The 22983-nt window shown below is 46.6% G+C and overlaps 1 protein-coding gene and 1 pseudogene across 1 annotated transcript; both read right to left on the bottom strand.

The window, feature by feature from the left end:
- Positions 1-418: 418 nt before the first annotated feature.
- LOC120674939 lies at positions 419-19254 on the bottom strand (annotated as a pseudogene).
- Positions 19255-20153: 899 nt separating this feature from the next.
- LOC120675416 lies at positions 20154-20967 on the bottom strand. Its single transcript, XM_039956634.1, has one exon. The coding sequence runs from the start codon at positions 20812-20814 to the stop codon at positions 20314-20316; it is 501 nt and encodes a 166-aa protein (XP_039812568.1). The 5' UTR covers positions 20815-20967; the 3' UTR covers positions 20154-20313.
- Between the last annotated feature and the right edge of the window lie 2016 nt (positions 20968-22983).

Below are 22983 nucleotides of genomic sequence, written 5' to 3'. Positions count from 1 at the left end.
TCTAATTAGTTCATAATTAGATATTATTTGTCAAGTAACAATGAACTGTGCTACAATAACTTTTCATCCCAAAATTGCGAACTGAACAGGGCCCAAGTTGTACAAGGACTGCAAAGCGAAGTCCGATCCGGCCAAGGAAGTTGGCACTCCCCGTCTTCCCGGTCGACTTGCGTCCGACGTGCATATAGCTCCCGGATGCTGGGACCTGGGAGCCAGTCGAAGAGGTAGAACTGTCCGAGCTCGGACTTGATCGAGCACCGGAGCGGCATCTCCGGCACGACGACGTAATTCTCCGTGACGGCGAACTAGTGCAGCCACCCCGGCGTGGGCCGCCCTCGGCAATCGACTCGTCCCACCACCTTCCTCTCGCTGCTCCCGGCCGCCATCCTCACGAGACGGTGGCCTGGCCGGACAAGGGTCAGGGAGCAGCGTCCAGAACTCGGAGCCGGTCACGACCGGGGTGCCCCGCCTGTATCACGCCACCCAAAGCGTCGCCGTACCGGAACTTCCCGATCGTGGCGAGCGTGCACGGGTCGATCACGGCGGAGATCCTGGTAGTCTCGGAGAGGCACAGCACCCTGCCGTCCCCGACCGGAAGCACGGCGACGTTGGCGTTGTCCGACAGCGCCCTGCCGGTGACGAGCCCGACGACGCCCCTCGCTCGATCCACCAGGCTTGCCGGCTTGGTGGTGGGGCAGTGGCCGAACTCGAGCAGGAGCGGGCGGCCGCGCTCCCTGGCGGCTCTGTAGGCGTCCGACTCGAGCTGCCGCGGCGCGCCCTCGCCGGAAGGAGACGCGGCTTGGAAAAAAAAAAATCACATCACATATTTCGACACATGCATGAAGTACTAAATGAAGTCTATTTATAATTTTTTTTGCACAGATGGTTTGTAAATCGCGAGACAAATCTAATGAGGCTACTTAATTCATGATTTGCAACATTAATGTTCCAATAATCATTCGTTAATTATGAATTAATTTTGAATTAAGTAGGCTCATTAGATTCGTCTCGCGATTTACAATCAATCCGTGTAAAAACTTTTGCAAATAAATTTCATCTAGTACTCCGAAATAGCAAGATTTTATTTGAAAACATTTTGACTAAATAAACTAAACAAAGCCTTATTTGTAGGCCGCCGCCTTGACTCGCAATTGAGAGCGTTGATGCAAAAACGCGGCGTCACCCGAGCACGCCACCCAATATTGTTTCTACGGTCGGCCAGACGTAAAAGAATTTACGGTCAATCCGATCACACGCTCTCCATCCATTAGCAGAAACCAACCGCCCCGTGTCTTGCTTCCGTGCTCCCAAGCTAACACGGCCCAGCGCGCCAGGCCCACACCCCACGCGACCCACCAGCCATACTTTTCCACCACGAATTTTTATTTTTTAATTGTTTTCTGGCCGCGTAGTTTTCTAGTGACAAATTTTTTACATTTAAATATTCTACTAAACAAACTTTTTATGTCAAAACTTTTCAGTAAACCACGCACAAATTTGGAAAGTTTGTTAGTAAAAATAGATTAGTACAGTTTTCTATTTTTAAGTTTTTTTATCACTCTCTGATAGTTTGAATTTTTTCAATGGGCCTACCCAAAATTGTTTACATCAATTTTTTTGCTAAATATTTTTTTGGCTGATTTTTTTTTGTTTATGTACCAAAATTCCAAAAAGCAATGCACAAATCTATAAATTTCGGTACCTATAATTTCTTATAAAAATTATCATTTTAAATATTTTTTGACGTTCTCAGAAAATTTGAAACTTACTTTTATTTCACTCCCCACCCAAACGCCACATCAATCTGCCTAGCCATCTCTTCCACCCATCAACGTACAGCTGCAACTGAGGCCGCAATGGCACGGTTAGAAGCTGCGACCCAGGCAAACGTGGATTACTCCTCAAAGAGAATTATCGGACAGGGTGAGCGAACCTTCGGAAAAAGAATGCACGGAACCTACCTAGATGCCAAAAAAGGAATTGATTAGATTGTCGGAAATCGACAGTGAGTCGCGACTGCAAATTAGAAAAGCCCGCACGCCAGCATGCAATCGCTGGGACACGCCTTCCAGCGACTCTTCCGCTGGTTCCGATGAAAATCCAACAAATACTCAGAGAGATGTCAACGGGACATGCCAAGCATGAATTCTCTTTTTATCCAACCACTTTTATGTACTATGGCTATCGGAAAATTATGGGAATAAAAGTTTGTCAGAAGAAGAAAAGAAGTGGCATTCATTCAAATTATGTGATGTTTACTTCATGAAATTTTTTGGGTTCGGCTACTTTAGCACTTTCGTTTTTATTTGGTAATTAATGTCCAATCATGGACTAATTAAGCTCAAAAGATTCATCTCATCATTTACAGTTAAACTGTGTAATTAGTTATTTTTTAAAACTACATTTCACGCTGCATATATGTGTCCAAAAATTCGATGTGACGAGAAATCTTGAAAAATTTTGGGAACTAAACATGGCAGGCCTTGCTTTCGCGCGGTGGGAGAGAACAATGGTCGATTACTGTCTAGAACGGCCATAAAACTAACAATTTGGAGTTTCAAAAGGTAATAAGATAAAGAAAAATGATATGATAAACAATACTCCATCCGTCCCATAATATTTGCATTTCTAAGATGAGGGCACGGAAACCAATGATGCAGGTAAAATTACGAAAATGCCCCTATAAAGTTCAAACGCCATACATGCATAGGGGAGCAGTATTGGTACGGACTAGTATGAGTTTGTGGATAGAGGCCCTGTTTGGTTTCCTCTCCTTCCTAGCGCGCACATTTTTCGAGAAAAAAATCTTGCATGCATGGCTTAAATGAAGTCTATTTGTAAAATCTTTTCAGAGATGGGTGTAACTTTCCGCGACGAATCTAATGATGGTAATTAATCGATGATTTGCTACAGTGATGCTACAGTAGCTGTTCTCTAATCGCGCGGTAAAAGGCATCATTAGATTCTTCAGGGTTCCTAGCGCGGGAGTTCTGAAGTTGGTTTTGTAAATTAACTTTGTTTGACACCGTAATTAGCAGTCAAAGTACGTGCTAGTCTATTTTAGGGAAGAAACAAACAAGGCCAGTAGCGTCGCTTTTGCTGTGCAGGGAAATGGTAGAAGGGAATGAGTGGACATGGCTATCCCAGGCTTCCGTCAATTTATTTAAGTTGGGTTTTTTTTCTTCGTTTAATGCAAGTCTAGAAGTCTCGGTAGTGCATTATGTACTGCGGTCTGCTGTTGTGTATGAAACTTTGTGCAAATCGACCCTTTATTGTGGGAAAAATTTCAAATCCCAAACGTGCTATTATTGCGGGACAGAGGGAGTATGTAAGAATGTTCTTTGGGCTTTGGATTGGTTACCTGGCAGGGTAGAGCCGCATTCGTTGACCAGAAAGGTTCTAGTAGGTTTAGACGAATGATGGCTTTGACTAATGCAACCGAACGTGCTGGAGTAGGATGCCGAACTTGTCAAATTGATGGGGTGTTATATTTGTCAGATTAACTTTGCCAAACTGCTTAAACAAGCGCCAGATAGGCAGATATAATACAAGGTAATGACTTCATAATGGCCGGCCGTATGTTTGGCCAGTCGTACGGCCGATTCCATCCGCCGTCCGTTCACCATCCAACGATGCGAAGCTTCCACCGCAGTTATTCAGCACGATCCTACTTTTTAGAAAGAGGAGAGCCATCAGCAGAAAAACATATTCAAAACCTCGTGTCGTGCACCTATTCATTTCAGCTTGTCATCCCTTCTCTCTCTAGAGTTTCTCTCTCTCCTCATCCACCGGGCGATTCGCATCATCCGCTCGCACCCCCCAACATCATCGCCTTCATCCGCCCGGGGGGGGAGCCCGGCGGTGATCTGCGAGTGGTACGGAAGCGGAGATTCCAGAAGCAAGTAAGCAAATCGTTGTGTTCCACGCATCAAACACCCTCCTATTTCGACATTTTTTTGATGCGTTTCATGCGATTTTTTTGCTTTTGTTTTGTTGGAGATCAATGATGCTCGCATCCGGAATCCACCGTGGTACCTGGACGAAGAGACGAGGAGGAGGTGGTGGGCAGGGGCGCCATGGCAGTTGAGACTAGGTGAGTGCATGCCTCTATTTTAGCCCCCAATCCATCCCCCTCGATCAGCTGCTGAGATTGATCTTCATTCCGCGCGTGTTTGAGTGCAGATTTCGCATCCAATCACACACAGCTCGCCGCTTCTACCTGCTCGGTATCATTGGGAAGGGGATCCGGAAGTGCAGGGGTCTCACGAGGTGAGCGAGCCCTACACGATTCCCCCCCCCCTCCCTGGGGTGATGATTTCCCCCATCTCTCTCTCCCCCCCTACGATATGGTTTTGTTGAAGGTCTGGGGTTCAAGTTTAGCTTTAGGGGCGCTTGGGGATTTTTTTTCATGTCATCAGGGTGAAGGCCTCGTGCTTTTTTTTTGAAAAAAAAAACAGAGGAGCAAGGCCAGTCAAGGTCTGATGCGCTATGTAGTAGCAACTGTATAGTTTTCCCACCAATTTTCTGTATATTATTGATATCACAATAGTAGTGAAGTAGCTTTTACTGAATAGTAGTGATGCAGGATATTGTTCTAGTTCTATGCTAGCTTTGCTGATCGTTCCTGTTATTATTATGAAAATAGCATGGTCCCCTGCTGCATGAAAATGGTAGCGATGCAAGATATTTTTTCTAGTTCATGGTAGTTTTTTTTTACCTAAAATCAGCATTTTACTGAAATAGCACGGTCCCCTGGTGCACAGAATGGTAGCTTTGCTGATGAATGATCTCCTTTTTTATCCCGATGGTAGTTTTACTGATTTTTCTATTTTTTAGCCTGATGGTAATTACTATATTCTTGCAAAGCTATAGCGTAAGGGGCACTTTCTAGCACACACCACGTAACAGTCATTGTGTGTGTTTTAGCCCTATTGGCCTTTTTATCAGCACTAAGATTCCTCCCCACACCTCGTTTAAAATGTGCAGTTCTTTTTTGCGGCTCAATTGTTACAATGCCAAGGGGCCAAAATCAGTAATAAGGGCGCCCTCAACCATCCAATGAGGTACGGCTATGTGATTTTTTTGTTCAGTTTATTTTTTACGTATTAGTATTTTCAGGCAATAACGTGGTTTACTGTTAGCAAATTCATGTTGTCCATTAGGCAAATACACAAGAAACATTAGACAACCCCATCCATTGTTCAGTTTTTTTTACGCCTTAGTATTTTCAGGCAATAACGTGGTTTACTGTTGGCAAATTCATGTTATCCATTAGGCAAATACACAAGGGACATTAGGCAACCCCATCCATTGTTAAGTTTTTTTTACGCGTTAGTATCTTTTTAGGCAATAACGTGGTTTACTGTTGGCAAATTATTGTTGTCCATTAGGCAAATACACAACATTAGGCAACCCCATCTATGCAGCTAATTTTTAACTGCTTTGTGCTTCAGCTTTTTTCTTTGTGTATATCAGCCACTATTTTTCTCAGGCAGTTCTCTCAGGCAGCTTTAGGGGCAAGTCAACCAGTGTATCTACTCTTATTTGTGGGTAACTTATACTAAATTAACAAGCAAATTATTCAGCTCAGTTTAGCATTTTTGTGTTTTAACTTTTAGCATTTTTTGTGCTCGGTTTTTAGTTTTCTAGCTACTGCTGTTCACAAAATTGTCCTAGGATGAACCTGCTTTTTTAATGATGATCCCGCCCTCTCCCCTGTCCTAGGAATTTTCAGTATGATGTCAAGAGCACAAAATCAGCATCAAGGCCAAGCGGGTGGGTCGTCCCCTACTCATCTAATTTTTGTAGCCTTTGTAACGGTAAGTGCAAAGTATAGAATTGTATTATTTTCGTTTGCAATTTTTGTAAACTAGCTTGGTGGCTTGACTAAGAAAGTGCAAAACTACAAACTGGATGTTTGCAATCAACAAACCTTTCTATTACCATTATCAAAAGCATTTTAACGAATTTTAGTAGGCATTTAAATACTATTCAGATAACATTTTAAATATTCAGTTCAAGCACTTTTCATAAGTCTCATGTGGTAAACTCTCTTTTTGTCTGGAACCGAGTCTTTTACATCATTACAATCATAGGCCAAATTAGGTTTCAATAGATGAACAAACACAAGCTTTTTCTGAATCGAAGTCTCTTGCTCATTGCATTATATATTTTTGGAGCAGTGTGACTTGGTTGACTTACAAATCCTGCACTTATTCCTATTTGCTTGTGCATTCATCCCTTAGCTATAGCATATTTTCTCTTTTTCGTACCATTCAACTTTTGATCTTGGTGGGTTGTTTATGTTTGGCGATGTAGTTGCACGACCAGCGGCAGCTAGATTAGTTTGGGTATCATGGTTTATAGTTGAGATGCCGCCAACATGACGTGCCTGCAGGTGCATCTGATTAGTTACCGAACATTATTAGGCAGTTAGAAAATAATAATAGCTTTGAGAATAGGCAAATAAAAGTACTATAAATTTCTCTTTATTTTTTCTGTTCTTACATTGCAGGTTCCCAAGTTATCCTGCAGGGGAGATCAAGTACAATGCATGAAGAAGACATGATATGCATGCAAACCAGCTCAAGTAAAAAAGTATATATGTAGTGAGAGCAAGTACATTCATTGCAATTTTTTTGTCTAAATATGTATTTCATTAGGCAATAATATTATTCTAGATTAGGCAAATTATGTAATTGTTTTAGGAAATAATATGGTTGTGCATTAGGTAATAATATGGCCAGAAATTTTAGGCAATATTGTGTTTCTGTGTTAGCAAAAATATGATCATAAATTAGGTTATATAGAACTAGTAATGTTTTGTTACTAGAGTGAAAGCATCTAGGCCCTCAAGGTATGTTTCGGTGATTAATGACAACCATTATTGTGACTAATGAGTTTGTGCAGCTTAATGAAATCTTATCGCTCATTGGATCATATGTTAAAGAGGCCCCTAAATTTCATTATTCAAAAAGAAAATCTCGGTATTCAACTCAAATATATAACGAGACTAAGGACCTTTCTAGTCCTAAGTGTTGCAAGGTTGAGAAGGACACTTAGGTTAGTATAGGTTTTATAGTTTTGTAGAGGTCGCACTATTAAGAGGGGTTAAGGCCAAGTAACTTGAGCATGGACACGGTCAACCAATAAATAGATGCACACATTGGTCACTCAGGTTCTTGGAAGCTCAAACAAGTGCTACTCAACTCATATCTCAAGCAAAGATGGATTTCATTCAAGACTCAAATCAAAACAGACAAAATCAGGAAAAAGTCTTATCACCGGTTTAACCGACGCCTTCAAGTTTCTATACGTCGGTTAAACGCTGTCACTGAAGCATGGACACTGAGTACACCGGTTAATCCGACGATATTTGAAATTAACATCGGTGCAGTTGTCCAGAACGTTGGTTTTCCAGGGATTCCTAAGCTTATACTCACCGGTTAAACCGATGATGGATTTGAGTTAGCGTCGGTGCAGTTGTCCAGAGAGTTGGTTTTTCAGTTGATCAGTGGACAACTACACTCACCGGTTAAACCGATGATACGTCGGTTAAATTGCCCGAGCTGTAACGGCTAGTTTTTCAAATAGGCAGTTTACATTCATCGGTTGAACCGACGATGACTTTTGGAGGGCCGTCGGATTAACCGGCATTGAGTACTTTTTCTGGCAGTTTCTCTCCAACGTCTCTATCCGCGTGAGCTGCCTATATATACCCCTCAAATGGGTCATTTTAAAGTCTCTTGACACCAGGCAACACTCATACACTCATTCTATTGTTGAGAGCCACCTTGAGCTTCACATTCCACTCATTTGATCATTCAATCATCCAAGAAGCAAGGCTAAGGACTTGAGTAGGGAGAAGCTTGTGTGCATCCGTTCTTGGTGATCGGTTCTTACTCAAGTGAAGGCCCTAACTTGTTACTCTTGGTGATTGGCATCACCTAGTCGATCTTGGTGATTGAGGTGTTTCTTGCAGAGCTTGCCAAGTTGATTGTGGGAGCCCGAAGAAGATTGTACGTGGCTTGAGCTCCACCACGCCGGGATGGTGAACGGAGACTCTTAGTGAGCACCATCGTCTCGGTGACTTGGGAGGTGGCAAGACTCTTAGTGAGTGTCACAACGTGGATTAGGGGTGTGTGCCAACACATCGACGCCACGGGAAAAAATTCGGTCGTCTCTTGCCCACTCTTTACATTCGAGCACTTACTTTCATGTAATTTATTCATGTTCTTGACCCTAGAGATCATAACTTAGCTCTACCTTGCTTAGCTTTATATCATGTTGTATTCTTTATAGCTTATGTAGGTTGCTTAGTTAGCCGGTTGGTGAATTGAGCCTTACTAGTATTGCATAGGTTAAGACTGCTTTATTTTATTTTAGAAATTTGAAAAAAGGCCCAATTCACCCCCCCTCTTGGTCCATCGATCCTTACATAGAGGTATTCAGCCTTGCTGATATTTTTACTTGTTATTCATTTCAGTTATACAAAACAATGTTTAGGACCTGAAACCTGATGTGCCTTTTTTCTATCTGCAAGATTTCTCATCGAATCGGCACAATACATGCTCTTCATCTTGGTGTTTGATGGCTTGAAAGTTCATCAGATTGTCACTGGCAGCAGTGTAGTTGTAGCTCAACCTCGATTTTTGATTCATGAGCAGCATCGTAGTAGCTCTAATCTTTTTGTTTGGTCAGTACAACTATGGAGTCCAGCAGGCAATCACATGATGTATGGTAGTAGTTTTGAAACTTTGTTAATGCTTATAATTTAGATGGGTGAAATACGTTTATATATGTTCTAATTTGCTTCTTGTTTTTCAAAGCTTTGCGTATGGGAGAGTAAAAATGAGGTCTGCAGATTTATTTTCTGTGTTTATTTGCTATGCGTGTCGTGTAGAATTCTGCCAAGAAGTGCATAATTCTGTTTTATTTGCTTGTATATCTATTCTAATTTGCTTCAGATCAATTTGTTCTATTTGCTTGTACATTTATTCTAAACTGCCTTGGAGTTTATTATGATATGCTTTACAACTTTTAACAAGTGTTTTTGAAATAGTACTAAAAAAATATCATCAAAATATATTGAAGTGAGATCTTATTTTGATCTTTTAGTTAGGGGCAACGCAATGGTGCGATTAAATTTTAATTTTAATGCTCGGTTGTAAAATTATAGCTTTTTTAAATTTGATATTGATTTTGCATGCGCTCATGTCATCTATTTTGTCCTTATTGTGCTGTAGTGCATGTTTCACGTAGCAGTGGACCCGCCTTAGAGAAAAGTGGCAGCCTTTTTTGCCAAAAATGGAAAAAACAGGTGACGTTGTTCCCAAAATAGGCCGGCCGTAGCGGAAGGCTAAATTACAGTCGTTCCGCTAAATTACACCGGCCGTAATTTAGCCAGGTCCAATAAGGAAATCTTAAAAGAAGCCACGTCAAGAGGATCTAGAAATTCTCATGTTAATCCAAAAAAGAAAGGATTTGCATTGTTATATTTTATGAAGACCTAAAAATTTAGATTAACTTAAGAGTTCATATCAAATATGATTAATAAATAGTTAAGAGTCCTTGCCGAATTCAATTAGTAAATAGCTAAATCGTAATTAGAAAAATAAGGAACTCGCAGTTGACCAAATAGTCCATATCAAACACGACTAATAAATAGATAAATTGAAGAATTCATAAAAAGATAGTTGATTTGTATAGTACTTGAGAAGCAAATTAGAAAGAAAAATAGCTAAATAGATAATATAGGTCAAATGCAAATGACAAAAAACTAAATGTGATTTAAAATATGAAGATCCAGTGATCTAGAATAATCCAAAAATCCACGTCAAGTACAACTAATAATAAATACATAAATTCTAAACGAGAAAACAATAAATATTTTATATTTGGAAATGGGAATAAACGGATACAAAAAATCATCAAGTTCCTTGGAATATGTAGGATCTCACGTCATTTAAATAAACACAAATATACCCATTATTACTTTAGCTAAGAAAACAGGGGAAAACAGTAGTATATGTTTTGCTATACTAGCTAGGGGCCTAATAAACTTGATGAATGGGATCGATTATAATTGTGACAAATTAAACGCATAGAAATTGAGGTGCGCAAGATAATAAACTGATAGAGAAGTTCGATCATAGTACACAGATCCATGGAACATCATGAATGCAGAGGATTGCTGTACCAGAGGTAGCAACTAAGCAAAGCAAGCGAGCTATAAAATCAAATAAAGAAGCGGATCAAGAGGCGAATCTACAAATCATGGATGCCAAGGTCTTACTCCGATATCTGAAGGATCTCGTTTGGTTTTTTAAGTAGCTGTCATATCGAATGTTCGGATGCTAACTTAATATAAAACTAATTGTATTTAGACGAATTTTTTAAGTATAATTAATGCACGATTAGCGGATCGTTATTGTAGCAATTTGTGATCAAATTATGGACTAATTAGGCTTAATAGATTCATCTCTGATTAAATCACGACTTATGAAATTATTTTTGTAATAAATTATGTTTAGTACTCTTAATTTGGTGTTTAAACATACGATGTGACAGAACTTAATGATTTAAACTTAAAAACCAAACGAGGCCTCAAACTAACCATGGAGTATATAGTGGATTATTTATTGAATCATGGTCCCTTTTTATCCGGCACGTCTTCAATCTATTTCTTTAATTCCTTGCTGCAAAGGGTATTGATTCTGAGGCCCGTAAACCCCGTAAACACAAAAAAAGAAAGTCATATCGAAAGTTTCGACACTTGCATGGAGTACTAAATGAAGTCTATTTATAAAACTTTTTGCATGGATGGGCTATAAATCGCGAGGCGAATCTAATGAGCCTACTTAATCCAGGATTTGCAACAGTGATGCTACAGTAACCATCTGCTAATTATTGATTAATCATGAATTAATTAGCATCATTAGATTCGTCTCGAGATTTACAACCCATATGTGCAAAAAAATTGTAAATAGACTTCATTTAGTACTTCAAATTAGTAAGATTTCTTTGAAAAAAATTTGCAACGGAACTAAACACGCCTGAATCGATCTAGGCAGGTGGAGATTGATACATCACAAATCCCGTGGCCCGTTTATTTGCAAGCAAAGCTTCATTCAGTTGACTAATTTATGGAGTCCGAACTCAATTTGGTCGAGATATATATAGATTCATTTCAACCTGTAATAATGATATGGTTAGAGATTTCCTATGCGAAGTATCTGAATATGAATGAAGGTGGACCATACATGCGCCAAGATTTTAATCATCGTCAAGAAAATTGTATATCAGTATTAACCATCACTACAATAACTAGCCGCGCTATTAGCGCGGGCTACATGCTACTTGTAGCATATCAGAAAGTATCGCGGATATGGCGAACTGGCACTTCAAAGAAATGGTTATCTTATCTGCTGCAAAGTTTAAACATCTTCTTTTTTATATATTTGTAGTCAGATAGAAGCAGTAGGTAACATTTTAAATTTTTCTTCTAAGTCGTTTATCCGGTCATTTAGCCCTGCTAATGGGCAAGAATCCAACCCATTCCCACCCCGATCCAAAGCAAATATGTTTTTTTCTTACTCCACCCCAGCCTATTCCAAATCAAGTTATCTTCAGCCCAACCCAACCAATCACAAATCAAGTTATCCCCAGCCCAACCCAACCCACCATGTCTTGGGTTGCTGGCTGCTCCCACGGGGTTGCCATAGATAATTATACAATAATTATCCAATATTATCCCACCACCTCGCCGGCGGTGCGCTCCCGCACCACCTCGTCGCCTCGTCGGTCGACGCTGCGCGCGAGATCATGCGGGCCAACGACCTCGCCTTCGCGACGCGGCCCATGAGCCCCACGGGCAAGATCCTACTCGGCGAGGGCAGCTACAGCCTCGTCTTCGCGCCCTACGGCGACGGGTGGCGGGGTCGACCGGGTCGGCGGAGGAGGGCACGATGGCGGTGACGGCGGCGACGGGCGGGCCCACGGGGATCCGCCGGGGCACCATCTCGTTGACCTTGTCCGGGTCCTCGGAGAGGAGCGCCTCCACGGTGTCGTCGCGATGGTTGCGGACCCAACCGGCGAGCCCCAGCGCGCGCCGTCTCCACGGTCCAGTACCGGAAGAAGACCCCCTGCACGTGGCCCTTCACCACCACGCGCACCGCCTTGGGGTTGTTCCAACCCGCGTCGGGGTTGGGCTGATCGCCGGAGTCGAGAACGACGACCCCGCGAACGTGGAACACACACATGCGAAACCGAGGAACATGATTTGGTGCGGCTTAGCCACCGCGTTTTTCTGGTTTGCTTCTATTTATTGGAAGGAAGAACATGCAGGCCGTTTGGCCACGATGCGCGCGCCGCGCGCCACGCTCCGTCGCGAACTGCGCCATCCCACAGCTCAGAGCATGCCGCGCGACTCGCTCCACAACGAACTCCACGCGCCAAACGCACAATCCGCGTCGTGCGCACTGGAACTCCCCCAGACATCAGTTCATGGGTTCATGCACGAAATAAACGGAATGCAAGCTACTCTAGCTGTACAATGCATGCTGAAACTAGGCAAGAACGAGCCTGGGTTATGCAACAATCTCCCCCTAAGCCAGGCATCGTTCACTTGAGCTTGGTGACTCCGATCAACTCGCGAAGCTCCTGGAACTTGGTCTTCCCGAGTGCCTTTGTCAAGATGTCCGCGAGTTGCCCCTGAGTGCTCACGAACGCCAAGCGCACCGCCCCACCATCCACGCACTCACGAATGTAGTGAAATTTTGTATCGATGTGCTTAGAATGATCGTGAAGTACCGGATTTTTGCTGAAGGCGATTGCAGACTGGTTATCCATCTTGAGTTGCGGCGGCGAGACCTCGACACCGAGCACATCTCCCAGCAGGTGCCTGAGCCACACCCCCTGGCAAGTGGCCGCTGCACCGGCGATGTACTCCGCCTCGCACGACGAGAGCGCCACCACGCACTGCTTCTGTGACTGCCAAGTCACGGGGTTGCCGTCGTGGAAGTAGATGACGCCGCTCATGCTTTTCCTGTCGTCGATGTCACCCGCCATGTCGCTGTCGCTGAAGCCCACGAGTACAAGCCCGACGTCGCTCCGTGTGTATGCCAGACCGTAGTCGATCGTCCCCGTGACGTATCTCAGTAGGTGCTTCATGGCCGCCATGTGCTCCTGCTTCGGGTCCTCCATGAACCGGCTAAGGTACCCCACGGCGAACGCAAGGTCCGGCCGCGTGTTCATCAGGTACCTCAGGCTCCCGATCAAGCTTCGATACTCCGTCGCGTCGACGGCCGGTGACCACTTTGCTTGGAGAGCTTAAGCCGGTGTTGACGCAAAAATCAACACACTGGAATCCGAGAGCAAGTATTCGCCAAGCACGGAAAAGTCAACCAAGCGTGCTAGTCAATTTGACATGAAATTGACAAGAGAGAAAACAAAGTCAAATTCGAGAGTGTATCGGCTGGGATTCTGAATATCTCTCAGATGGCGTATCGGCAAGCTTTGCCGATACAATAGACGACAAAAAGATATTAAATGCGAGCACGTAATAAACAAGCGTATCGGTAGGATCAGCCGATACACTAAAAGACAAAACCGGCTTTGAACAGCCGATCGTGTATGTATGACAAGATCTAAACTACGAATGTGTAGCTCAGATGATGTGAAGTTAAAAACAGATCTAAACCGGCTTTTGAGATAACAAAAGTGTTACTCCAAAATTTAAAGCTGATCTAATATGTTTTTAGATATGATAATGGCCAAAAAGCATAGGAAAATCTACAAATCTAGCCGATATCAATAATTGGTGAATAAATATAGACGAGTTGACAGCGATACGCCTGGAAGTCAAAGCCTAGATGAACTTGATAACTTTTGAATAGATTTGAACGAAGCCACAGCGATGCGCCCAGTAGCTAAAGCTCAAATATACTCGGTAAAACGAAAACTCACCAGCAAATCAAGTCGCTCGAATGTGAGGCGTCATTGATCAACTTGAAAGAACTCGTCGAAAAAAGAAAAAAAAAGGCGAAGTCGCCGAAAAAATGCAAAGAAATTGTAAAGTTTGTTGTATTGGATGTGTATCAAGTTTTTCCGATCCCTTACAACTGATATATAACCTAGCGCTATCAATTCCTAGCCGATTACGGCAAACATTACTTGACCCTAAAGAAAAGACCAATATAAAAGATAGACTACTTAAAATGTTACAACCGAATCATCAAAAATTTCGTAGAGTCCGGATCCTCCTCTCCTTCCTTGATTGCATCGGCAACTATCCATCGGCCGAGCACCAGAGCTGGCGGATCAGCATCTTCGCAGAATATTCCTCTGGCCTATCGGACGGGCTCCATCGGCCGATTCCAACCCTGTGTATCTTTTGGTTTCTTTCAAATCGGCCATCTTCCCTTCACAAAAATCACCTTCTTTGACACGTGTCAAAAAATGGTGTCAACAGCCGGGTCTCCATTGGCGTTGCGCACGGGTTGCACCTAACCATGCCTGCCTTCTCAATCACCTTCTCGCCATAGGCCGACTGCGAGAGCTCGATCCTGCGCCCCCTTTGCTTGACTTCGATGCCTGAGGTAGAACGAGAGAGCTCCCAAATCACTCATGCGAAACAAGCTTCTCATTTCTCCCTTGAACACAGTGATTTCCTCCATGGACTCCCCCGTGATGATGAGGTCATCAACATAGATGCCCACCACTAGTCGCCTGTCCTCGCCCCCCCCCCCCTGTGTAGAGTCCATGCTCGCACTCACTCCTGGTGAAGCCGAGCTCCTGCAGGCTGGCGTCGAGCTTCGCGTTCCAGGCTCTGGGCGCTTGCCGAAGCCCATACAACACCTTGTGCAGCCTCAGCACCTTGCGCTCGTGTCCAGTAGTGATGAATCTCGGAGGTTGATGAACGTACACCTCTTCCGCCAGGTCGCCGTTGAGGAATGCCGATTTGACGTCCATATGGTGCACAGCCCAGGAGTGATGGGCTGGCACCGCCAGGAGTACGCGCACGGACTCCATCCTGGCGACCGGTGCGAACACCTCCTCGTAGTCGATCCCTTGGCATTGCACGTACCCCTTCGCGACGAGCCGGGCTTTGTGCTTGGTGACGTTCCCGTGTTCATCATGCTTGAGCTTGAACACCCACTTCAAGCCGATGGCGCGGTGTCCTGGCGGCAGATCCACCAGCGACCATGTATTGTTGTGTTCGATGGAAACCATCTCTTCGACCATCGCTGCACGCCACTCTTCGCTGTGCTTTGCCTCCTTGACTGTGACGGGCTCCTCCCCAACCGCCACCATGAGCTCCTCAGCAGGATCCCGCTGAGCAAACCCGGGTGGTGAAGAGGCGCCAAGGACATTGTCCAGTGTGCGCAAGCGAAGTGGAGCATCGTCGTCGTGGTCGTCGTCCAGATCGAGTTCGCCGCTAGGTGGAGACACAAACTCGATCCCTGGAGCGGACGTCGCAGACGGCACTGGCGTGCCTGGTTCCTGTCCTCCTGCAGGATTCGTTGGGGTAGCCGGAGTCGTGGGCGCGAGTGGCGTTGACGGCGTTCCCGGTGATGGGAGGACAGTGGGCGTGGGCGAAGCCGGTGGAGCTTCATGTTCGGTCCCCCTGAGAATGAACTCCACCTGGAACGGCTCGATGTCGTCAACCGGTCCGGCCCCCTTGTCGGCGCCCCAGTCTCAGGCGCGATCCTCCTCGAACATGGCATCCCGAGAGATGCTGACATGCTTCGTCACCAGGTTGTAGAAGCGGTACCCCTTCGTCAATGGCTCGTACCCAACGAACACCATGGGAGTGCTGCGGTCATCGAGCTTGGCGAGGTGCTTGCCGGTGTTCTTCACGTGGGCGACGCAGCCGAAGGTGCGAAGGAAGTGTACAGGGGGCTTGGTGCCGTGCCATACCACGTATGGGGTCTTGACGTCGACGCTTTGTGTCGGTGCTCGGTTTTGGATGAAGACCGCCGTGTTCATGGCCTCCACCCAAAACCAGCCCGGCAGTGACATCGCCTTCATCATGCTCCTAGCTGCCCCATGATGGTCTGGTTGCGCCTCTTCACCACGCCATTTTGCTGAGGCGTGTACGGCGCGGTGAGATGCCTCTACACTCCATGCTCGGCGCAGTGGTCCGCGAAAGTCCGTGCCGTGAACTCGCCTCCGCGGTCGGTGCGTAGTGTGCGCAGCCGCGTTCCAGCCTCGGCTTCGGCTCCCACCTGGAACCTGATGATGGCTGCTCCCGCTTGGTCCTTCGAGCTCAGGAAGACGACCCACATGTACCGACTCACGTCGTCGACGAGGAGTAGGAACAGCCTGTTGCCGCGCGGGGTTGGCGGCGTCACCGGTCCGCAGAGATCGCCGTGCACGAGTTCGAGTTTCTCCTGCGCGCGGTACTTGGCCTTGGGCGGGAACGAGTGTCGACGTTGCTTCCCGGCGAGGCAGCTGGCGCAGACTTGGTCGACGTGGTCGATCCGTGGCAGACCGCACACCATGGCCTCCAGAGCCAGCTTCTCGAGTGCGCGGAAGTTAAGGTGCCCGTACCTTGCGTGCCAACGCCACGCCGTGTCGCCGGTCCGGGCAGCCAGGCACACGGGCCTCCCGACGTCGAACTTGAGGGCGTACAGGTGGTTGGCGGATCGCGTCACCTTGGCGAGCAGGTGTCGCCGCTGGTCCCATATGCTAAGGACGCCATCCTCGCACGACCACTTGAACCCCCCCTCGTCGAGCTGCCCCAGGGAGACGATGTTGGCAGTGAGACGAGGGATGTGGTACACCCCGGTGAGCGCCTGGTGCTCGCCGTTCTTGCACTTGAAGAGAACGGTGCCGCGCCCCTGGATGTCGACGATGGACCCGTCACCGAACTTGACGGTGCCATGCACGCCAGTGTCGAGCTCGGAGAAGACAGTGCGCGTCCCCGTCATATGGTTGGTGACTCCGGTGTCGAGGATCCATCTCGCGGACTCCTCCTGAGTCCCGTCCCCGACCTGGACGAAGAGCCTATTTTCCTCGAGGTGGATAGGAGCTGATCTCACCGGAGCAGATGGAGTCATGGTCGTCGACAGCGGAGCAGGCGTGGCGGAGTCGATCTGAGTAGTGGCGAGCATCAGCATCGAGTCCTCCCCCTCTTCGGCCTGGGCAAGATGGGCCGCCTCGTCCCGTTTCTTCTTGCGACACTCGCGGGCCCAGTGCCCCTTCTTCTTGCAGTACTTGCAGCGATCGCCAGAGATAGGCCCAGAAGAACCCGCGTCGTCGTTGTCGTCATCGTTCCTGGGCGGGCGGCCTCCGCCGCGCCCCCTTCCGAGCCCACAGCCGCGTCCTCTGCGCTGGCCCGAGCTCGGAGGAGAGGAGTCCCCGAGTTGCAGCCGCGAGACCACGCATGCCACAAGGTCGTCCTTCGAGAGGTTCAACTTGCCGTTGGCAGCCGGGGTCGCCGGTGGCGGTCTTGAGACGCCTGTCACCTCTTCTACAGAGAGTGTGTTGATGTCGAGGAGCATCTCAATGGACACGACGAGCTGCTTGTACTGTGGTCGCGTGACTCGAAGGTACTTGGCCACCACCTTGCCCTCCGGCTCCGGGTCACCGATCGAGGATCGCCAGGCGCTGGACGATGTTCGACAGACATAGCGCGAAATCCTCCACGGACTCGCCGTCGCGGAACGCGATCTGCTCGTACTCCGTCCGCAGATTCTGGGCCGTCGACTTCCGCACCCTCTCATCGCCGATGCGCATCGTCTTGATCGCATCCCAGGCGGCCTTGGCGGATGTCTTCGTCGCCAAGGTGGGCACCATCTCCGGTGGCACCCCGCTGCAGATCGCCTCTAGGGCGGTCCGATCGTCGTGGAAGTCGACGTCCCCGTGCTCGATGGCGCCCCAGAGATGGCGAGCTTGGAGCTTGAGCTTCATCAACAACGACCAGGAGTCGTAGTTGGTCTTCGTGAGTTGTGGCCAGTTCCCAGAGCCGCCGGACTCCCGGATCACGCTCTCGACTACGATCTCCCGGGTTCGGCGTGCGTCCCGAGTGCGTGACCGGCGTGGCGGCGAACGGCTTGGGGAAGGGGACGGCGTCATTTCCCCTTATCTCCGCCCGACGTCCCGATATTGCCCGAGGATGCTGGCGAACGCCCGCGAGGCAGCGAAGCCATGGCGCAGCAGCTGTCCCTGCTCCCCGGCTCTGATGCCAATTGTTCCAACCCGCGCCGGGGTTGGGCTGATCGCCGGAGTCGAGAACGACAACCCCGCGAACGTGGAACACACACATACGCGAAACCGAGGAACACGATTTGGTGCGGCTTAGCCACTGCGTTTTCTGGTTTGCTTCTATTTATTGGAAGGAAGAACATGCAGGCCGTTTGGCCACGACGCGCGCGCCGCGCGCCACGCTCCGTCGCGAACTGCGCCATCCCACAGCTCAGAGCATGCCACGCGACTCGTTCCACAACGAACTCCATGCGCCGAACGCACAATCCGCGTCGTGCGAACTGGAACGCGCCCAGACATCAGTTCATGGGCTCATGCACGAAATAAGGGGCCGTTTAGTTACCAAAAATTTTCACCCAAAATTTTTCACCTCCTCTTTAAACACATGTATGAAGCACTAAATGTAATTAAATAATAAAACTAATTACATAGTTTGGATGTACACGACGAGACGAATCTTTTAAGTCTAATTAGTGCATGATTAGCCATAAGTGCTACAGTAACCCACTTGTGCTAATGATGCGGTTAAAGGCCTCAAAAGATTCGTCTCGTGGTTTTCAAGTGAGTTCTGAAATTAGTTTTTTAATTAGTGTCCGAAAAACTCTCCCGACATCTGGTCAAACTATTGACGTGACATCCAAAATTTTTCGTTTTTGCAACTAAACGGCCCCTAAACGGAATGCAAGCTACTCTAGCTGTACAATGCATGCTGAAACTAGGCAAGAACGAGCCTGGGTTGTGCAACAGGGGTCTTTGCAACTAAACGGCCCCTAAACGGAATGCAAGCTACTCTAGCTGTACAATGCATGCTGAAACTAGGCAAGAACGAGCCTGGGTTGTGCAACAGGGGTCGGGGACGGCGGCGGGGGAGGGGGAGGGTCGGACGGGGCGGCTGCGGAAGCCGCCATGCCGCGGCGGGGCGCGGTGGCCGTGAAGGGGCGGAGGAAGCGGGGCGCGGTGGCGCAGGTGGAGGGGAACATTCTAGAGGAGCCGAGGAGGACGCGATGCTTTCTTTGAGATGGCCGGACGGAGGCCTCTCGATCTGAGTTCTCCACTCTGGTGGATTCTGGTAGTGGTGTGGTGGACTGCTGGGCCGAATCAGCAGACGGGTTGGTTGAGACTGAGAGAGTGGGTGAGAATCCGGAAAAAATGAACCCGTTCCAATCTAATTCAACCCGATTTGCTAGCAAACTCATTTCATCACAACCCATTTGTCCTATAAATCCATTAACTCCCATCCAAATAATTCCATATAACAACTCAACCCCAAAACTCCAAATATTATCCGACCCATTAGCAGACCTACGGTCATTTGAATTTTTGGCAAGGGGATTCCGTGGCAAGATGGCAGAGGCCGTGAGCAGAAGGAGATGGGGAAGCAAGAAAGAGGCCGCAGGTATGTCTACAGCCTAGCCTCGGGCCCAGTAGCTGTATCAGAGGCCAACCAGGACCGTAGCCAGATGTACAAGCCAACAGCGAAGCCTGGTCCGCTTGCGTTGGTAAGGGATGAAAGTGGTAATCTGAACTGTTAGAATAAATTTAATATTTTAAAATAGATATGTATAAAATTTGATGGTGATCATTTCTTATATTATCAAGCATATTATTACAAATAAGAATAAAATTTTGCATAAATTATTTTATGCATTATTTGCTCCCTACAACAAAAAAAGTGAAAAAAAATACCGAATTTGTTTCCGAATCCATACCGAATTTTATATTTATCATTTGAGAAAATATAGGATGAATTTAAGGTTTACCTTTTATGAATCTTTACAAGCTCAATGCTCAAAACAAGAATACAAATTTGTATACAAGATTCTATATCCTATTTATTCGCAATCAAAGAAAAATGACAAAAAAACTGATTACCGAATAATTACCGTTTCCGACCGTTTTCATCCCGTCCAAATCTTCAGCTTGCGCGGGTATATTCTTGTAACCGATGAGAAATTGATAGACCAAACCTTTAGATTATCCTTTACTATTTCATTCACACAACTTCCACTCCTACAACTGGTAAGGCGGTGTGTCCGACAAGGCGACAATACAAACTGCACACGGGTTCGTAAGACCCAAGACGGGTTCTACTTCTAGTACCATGGCCTACGGGCCTTCGGCGAGCTTCTCGTCGGCGGCGGCGGAGGCGTCGTCCCGGCAGACGAAGAACATGCAGAAGCCGGCGAGGATGGTCGCCGCAGCCATCGCCCAGACGACAGCGGCTACGGGGACCGGCATTAACGCGGCCACCCGCTGCGAGAACATGACCGTCAGGGTGGTGGTGAGGGCCCATACAGCCGCCTTGACCTGCAGGCGCTTTGGCGAGCCCGGGGGCAATCTCTCGAAGACGCGCAGGAGGTGGAAGAGGAGGACGAGGTCGACGAAGGACACGACCACGAATAGGACGGAGCTGGGGTCGCGCCTCGAGTGGTAGATGGCTACCCCGCAGTTGATCGCGAGGAAGCACAGGGCGACGCCCGAGGCCCATGCCGACGAGCCATCGGAGGCTCCAGTGGGAGCAAGGTTGTCCTCGGTGCAAAGGGATGGAGGATTTAGGGGCACTTCGAGGTCTCCTCCGCTGTGTGTGAGTGGTTTACCACAGTCCATGGACTGTGCCCGCGGGCTCAGGCGCTCAGCCTACCTTTTGCCGGCGAATCCTCCAAGATCACTCTGCTTTAATTGAAAGCCATAAGGTTCGATACAAAGAAGCAAGGGAGTAGGAATTCAGTTCGCGCGAGTTCATTGCCAGCCGGAAGGACGCATATATAGACTCGGGAGAGTACCTCCGTGTTTTTCACGATATCTAGTCGTCGTGACGAACAGAGAAACCGTCGAACCACGAAATTTCCCTGAACTCGGCTTGAGGGTTCTCCGTTCTCCCATGTAAATGATTTGTCAAGCCGTCATTCATGAAGCCTGCCATAGCGTATACCAGATCTTTTATCCCTTTGCTCTGACATGAAAAATGGCCGAAGTCGTCGCCCGTGGTCGCAATCAGACATGAAAAACGCGGAAACGATAACAACCGATGAGGTACAATTACAAATAGCCCAACTTCAATGAATGATGAAGTTGCCGGTACTTTCACGTCATTAGCACGACGGGAAAGGTCGAAGGCTCGAAGCCGCGGTTTGTTTTTGTGCGCTAGCTACGCGCACTTGCGGTCCCGTGATGCTCCTTGATACTAAACGCGTTGAGTGCAAGACCGATGTTTCCTCCCGTCAAGCCATTCGATGCTTTGATCAGAATTTTAAAAATTCGATCTTTTTAAAATATTTAGTTCTAAAACGCAAGAAGTTATATGCCTAGACTTATCTTGAAAAGTTCCTTTGTAATCTTTTAAACATTCTTCACTATATATTAGCAATACTTTTATTGTGATAGAAAAAATAGCGTATCCAATCAAAACTGTTCTTTCTACGATTTTAGGAGGAGACATTTCATCCAGGACCTAATGACCCGAGGAAATGGTCCACACCCATTATATACAGCATCCCCAACAAGGGGGTTGTCACCCGCTCACGTCTAAATGTGGAGGAGAGAGAAGCTTAGAAAAAAGTAGGGAACCACACCTAATCCTGGCCCCAATAGAAGAACGACGCAAAATGAATTAGGCCCATCAGCCTGACACAGTGTGGCCAAGCTCGCCTCTAAGCTTATATATGGCAAAATGCCTGGTGGGATGTCTGAGCTTGTTATGGTTTCAATAGGTTGTATGGATGCAAGTCGTTGCCCTTTCAGATTAGCTAGTTAACTACATTACATGGTAACGATATTTTAGTTCATTTCGCCTCCCTAAATTAATTATGTGCTATCCTACTATAATTCAGTTAATCAAATTTTGGATTGGCACGACCTAAAAGTAAATAGAACTTGCATGCATCCCCTACTAACATGGCACGATGACTATGCATGAGAGCCGCTCGCAATAAAGAAATATCACATACAGTCATTTAGGGGAGTTATTAGCATGACTTGGGCGACTTAGATTTTGAGTGGTACATGCAATTAGCAAGTCTTTAAACACAGATGTAGATCTCATGGAACTAGATGAGAAAATGTGGAAAAGTTTGTGCAAAAGGTGATTGGAAATTTATTAAGTGTGGAAAATTCATTAGGCTCGCGAGCCTAATGAGCTGGCTCGAGCTATTAACGAGTCGAGTCGAGCAAGAAATATTGCTCGTTTTTTGTTAACGAGCAGAGCTGAGTTGGCTCAAAAAAAAACTAACACACGGCAGGGACAGCAAACTGGCAGAGTTTGTGGGCCGAACATATATCTGAAAAAAATGGCAATCAAAGGGCCACACAATCACTACGAAAAAGACATGGACCGTATTGTTTGGCCCACAATGTAGCACTCATAGCAGCATTCAAATTCAAGGAGTGGCCGCTCCCGAGCCACTTGATGTGCACTGTTTTTCCAACCCGGGACTTGATGTGCACTGTTCAAAGGCCGGTTGTCTAAATTCAAGAAGTGTTCTTATAAGAGTTACGAGTTATTACTACACCCAGTTAAGAGTTAACAATGCGAAAAATAGTCCTAGAATATATAATCCAACTTATAAACTTACAATATATAGGCTGAAATAAATTAGTCCTAGATCATAGCCAGATCATATATAGACTGCCTTCCTACAGCTTTACTCGTGCAAGATACTGCCTCCATTTCAAATTATAAGTCATTCCAGATTCTTGAAGAGTCAAACTATTTTTCTATTTGACCAAAATTATAGAAAATATTAAAAAAATTATAACATCTAATAGATATAGGATGAA

This window comes from Panicum virgatum, chromosome 5N (genome assembly GCF_016808335.1).
Source record: "Panicum virgatum strain AP13 chromosome 5N, P.virgatum_v5, whole genome shotgun sequence".
Taxonomy (NCBI): Eukaryota; Viridiplantae; Streptophyta; class Magnoliopsida; order Poales; family Poaceae; genus Panicum; species Panicum virgatum.
The sequence above is the reverse complement of the archived record's forward strand: the minus strand, read 5'-3'. Positions and strand labels throughout refer to the sequence as shown.

What these genes read in the sequence shown, in the direction of transcription:
- LOC120675416 (XM_039956634.1), bottom strand. Translation starts at nt 20,814, where the DNA reads ATGGACTGTGGTAAACCACTCACACACAGCGGAGGAGACCTCGAAGTG.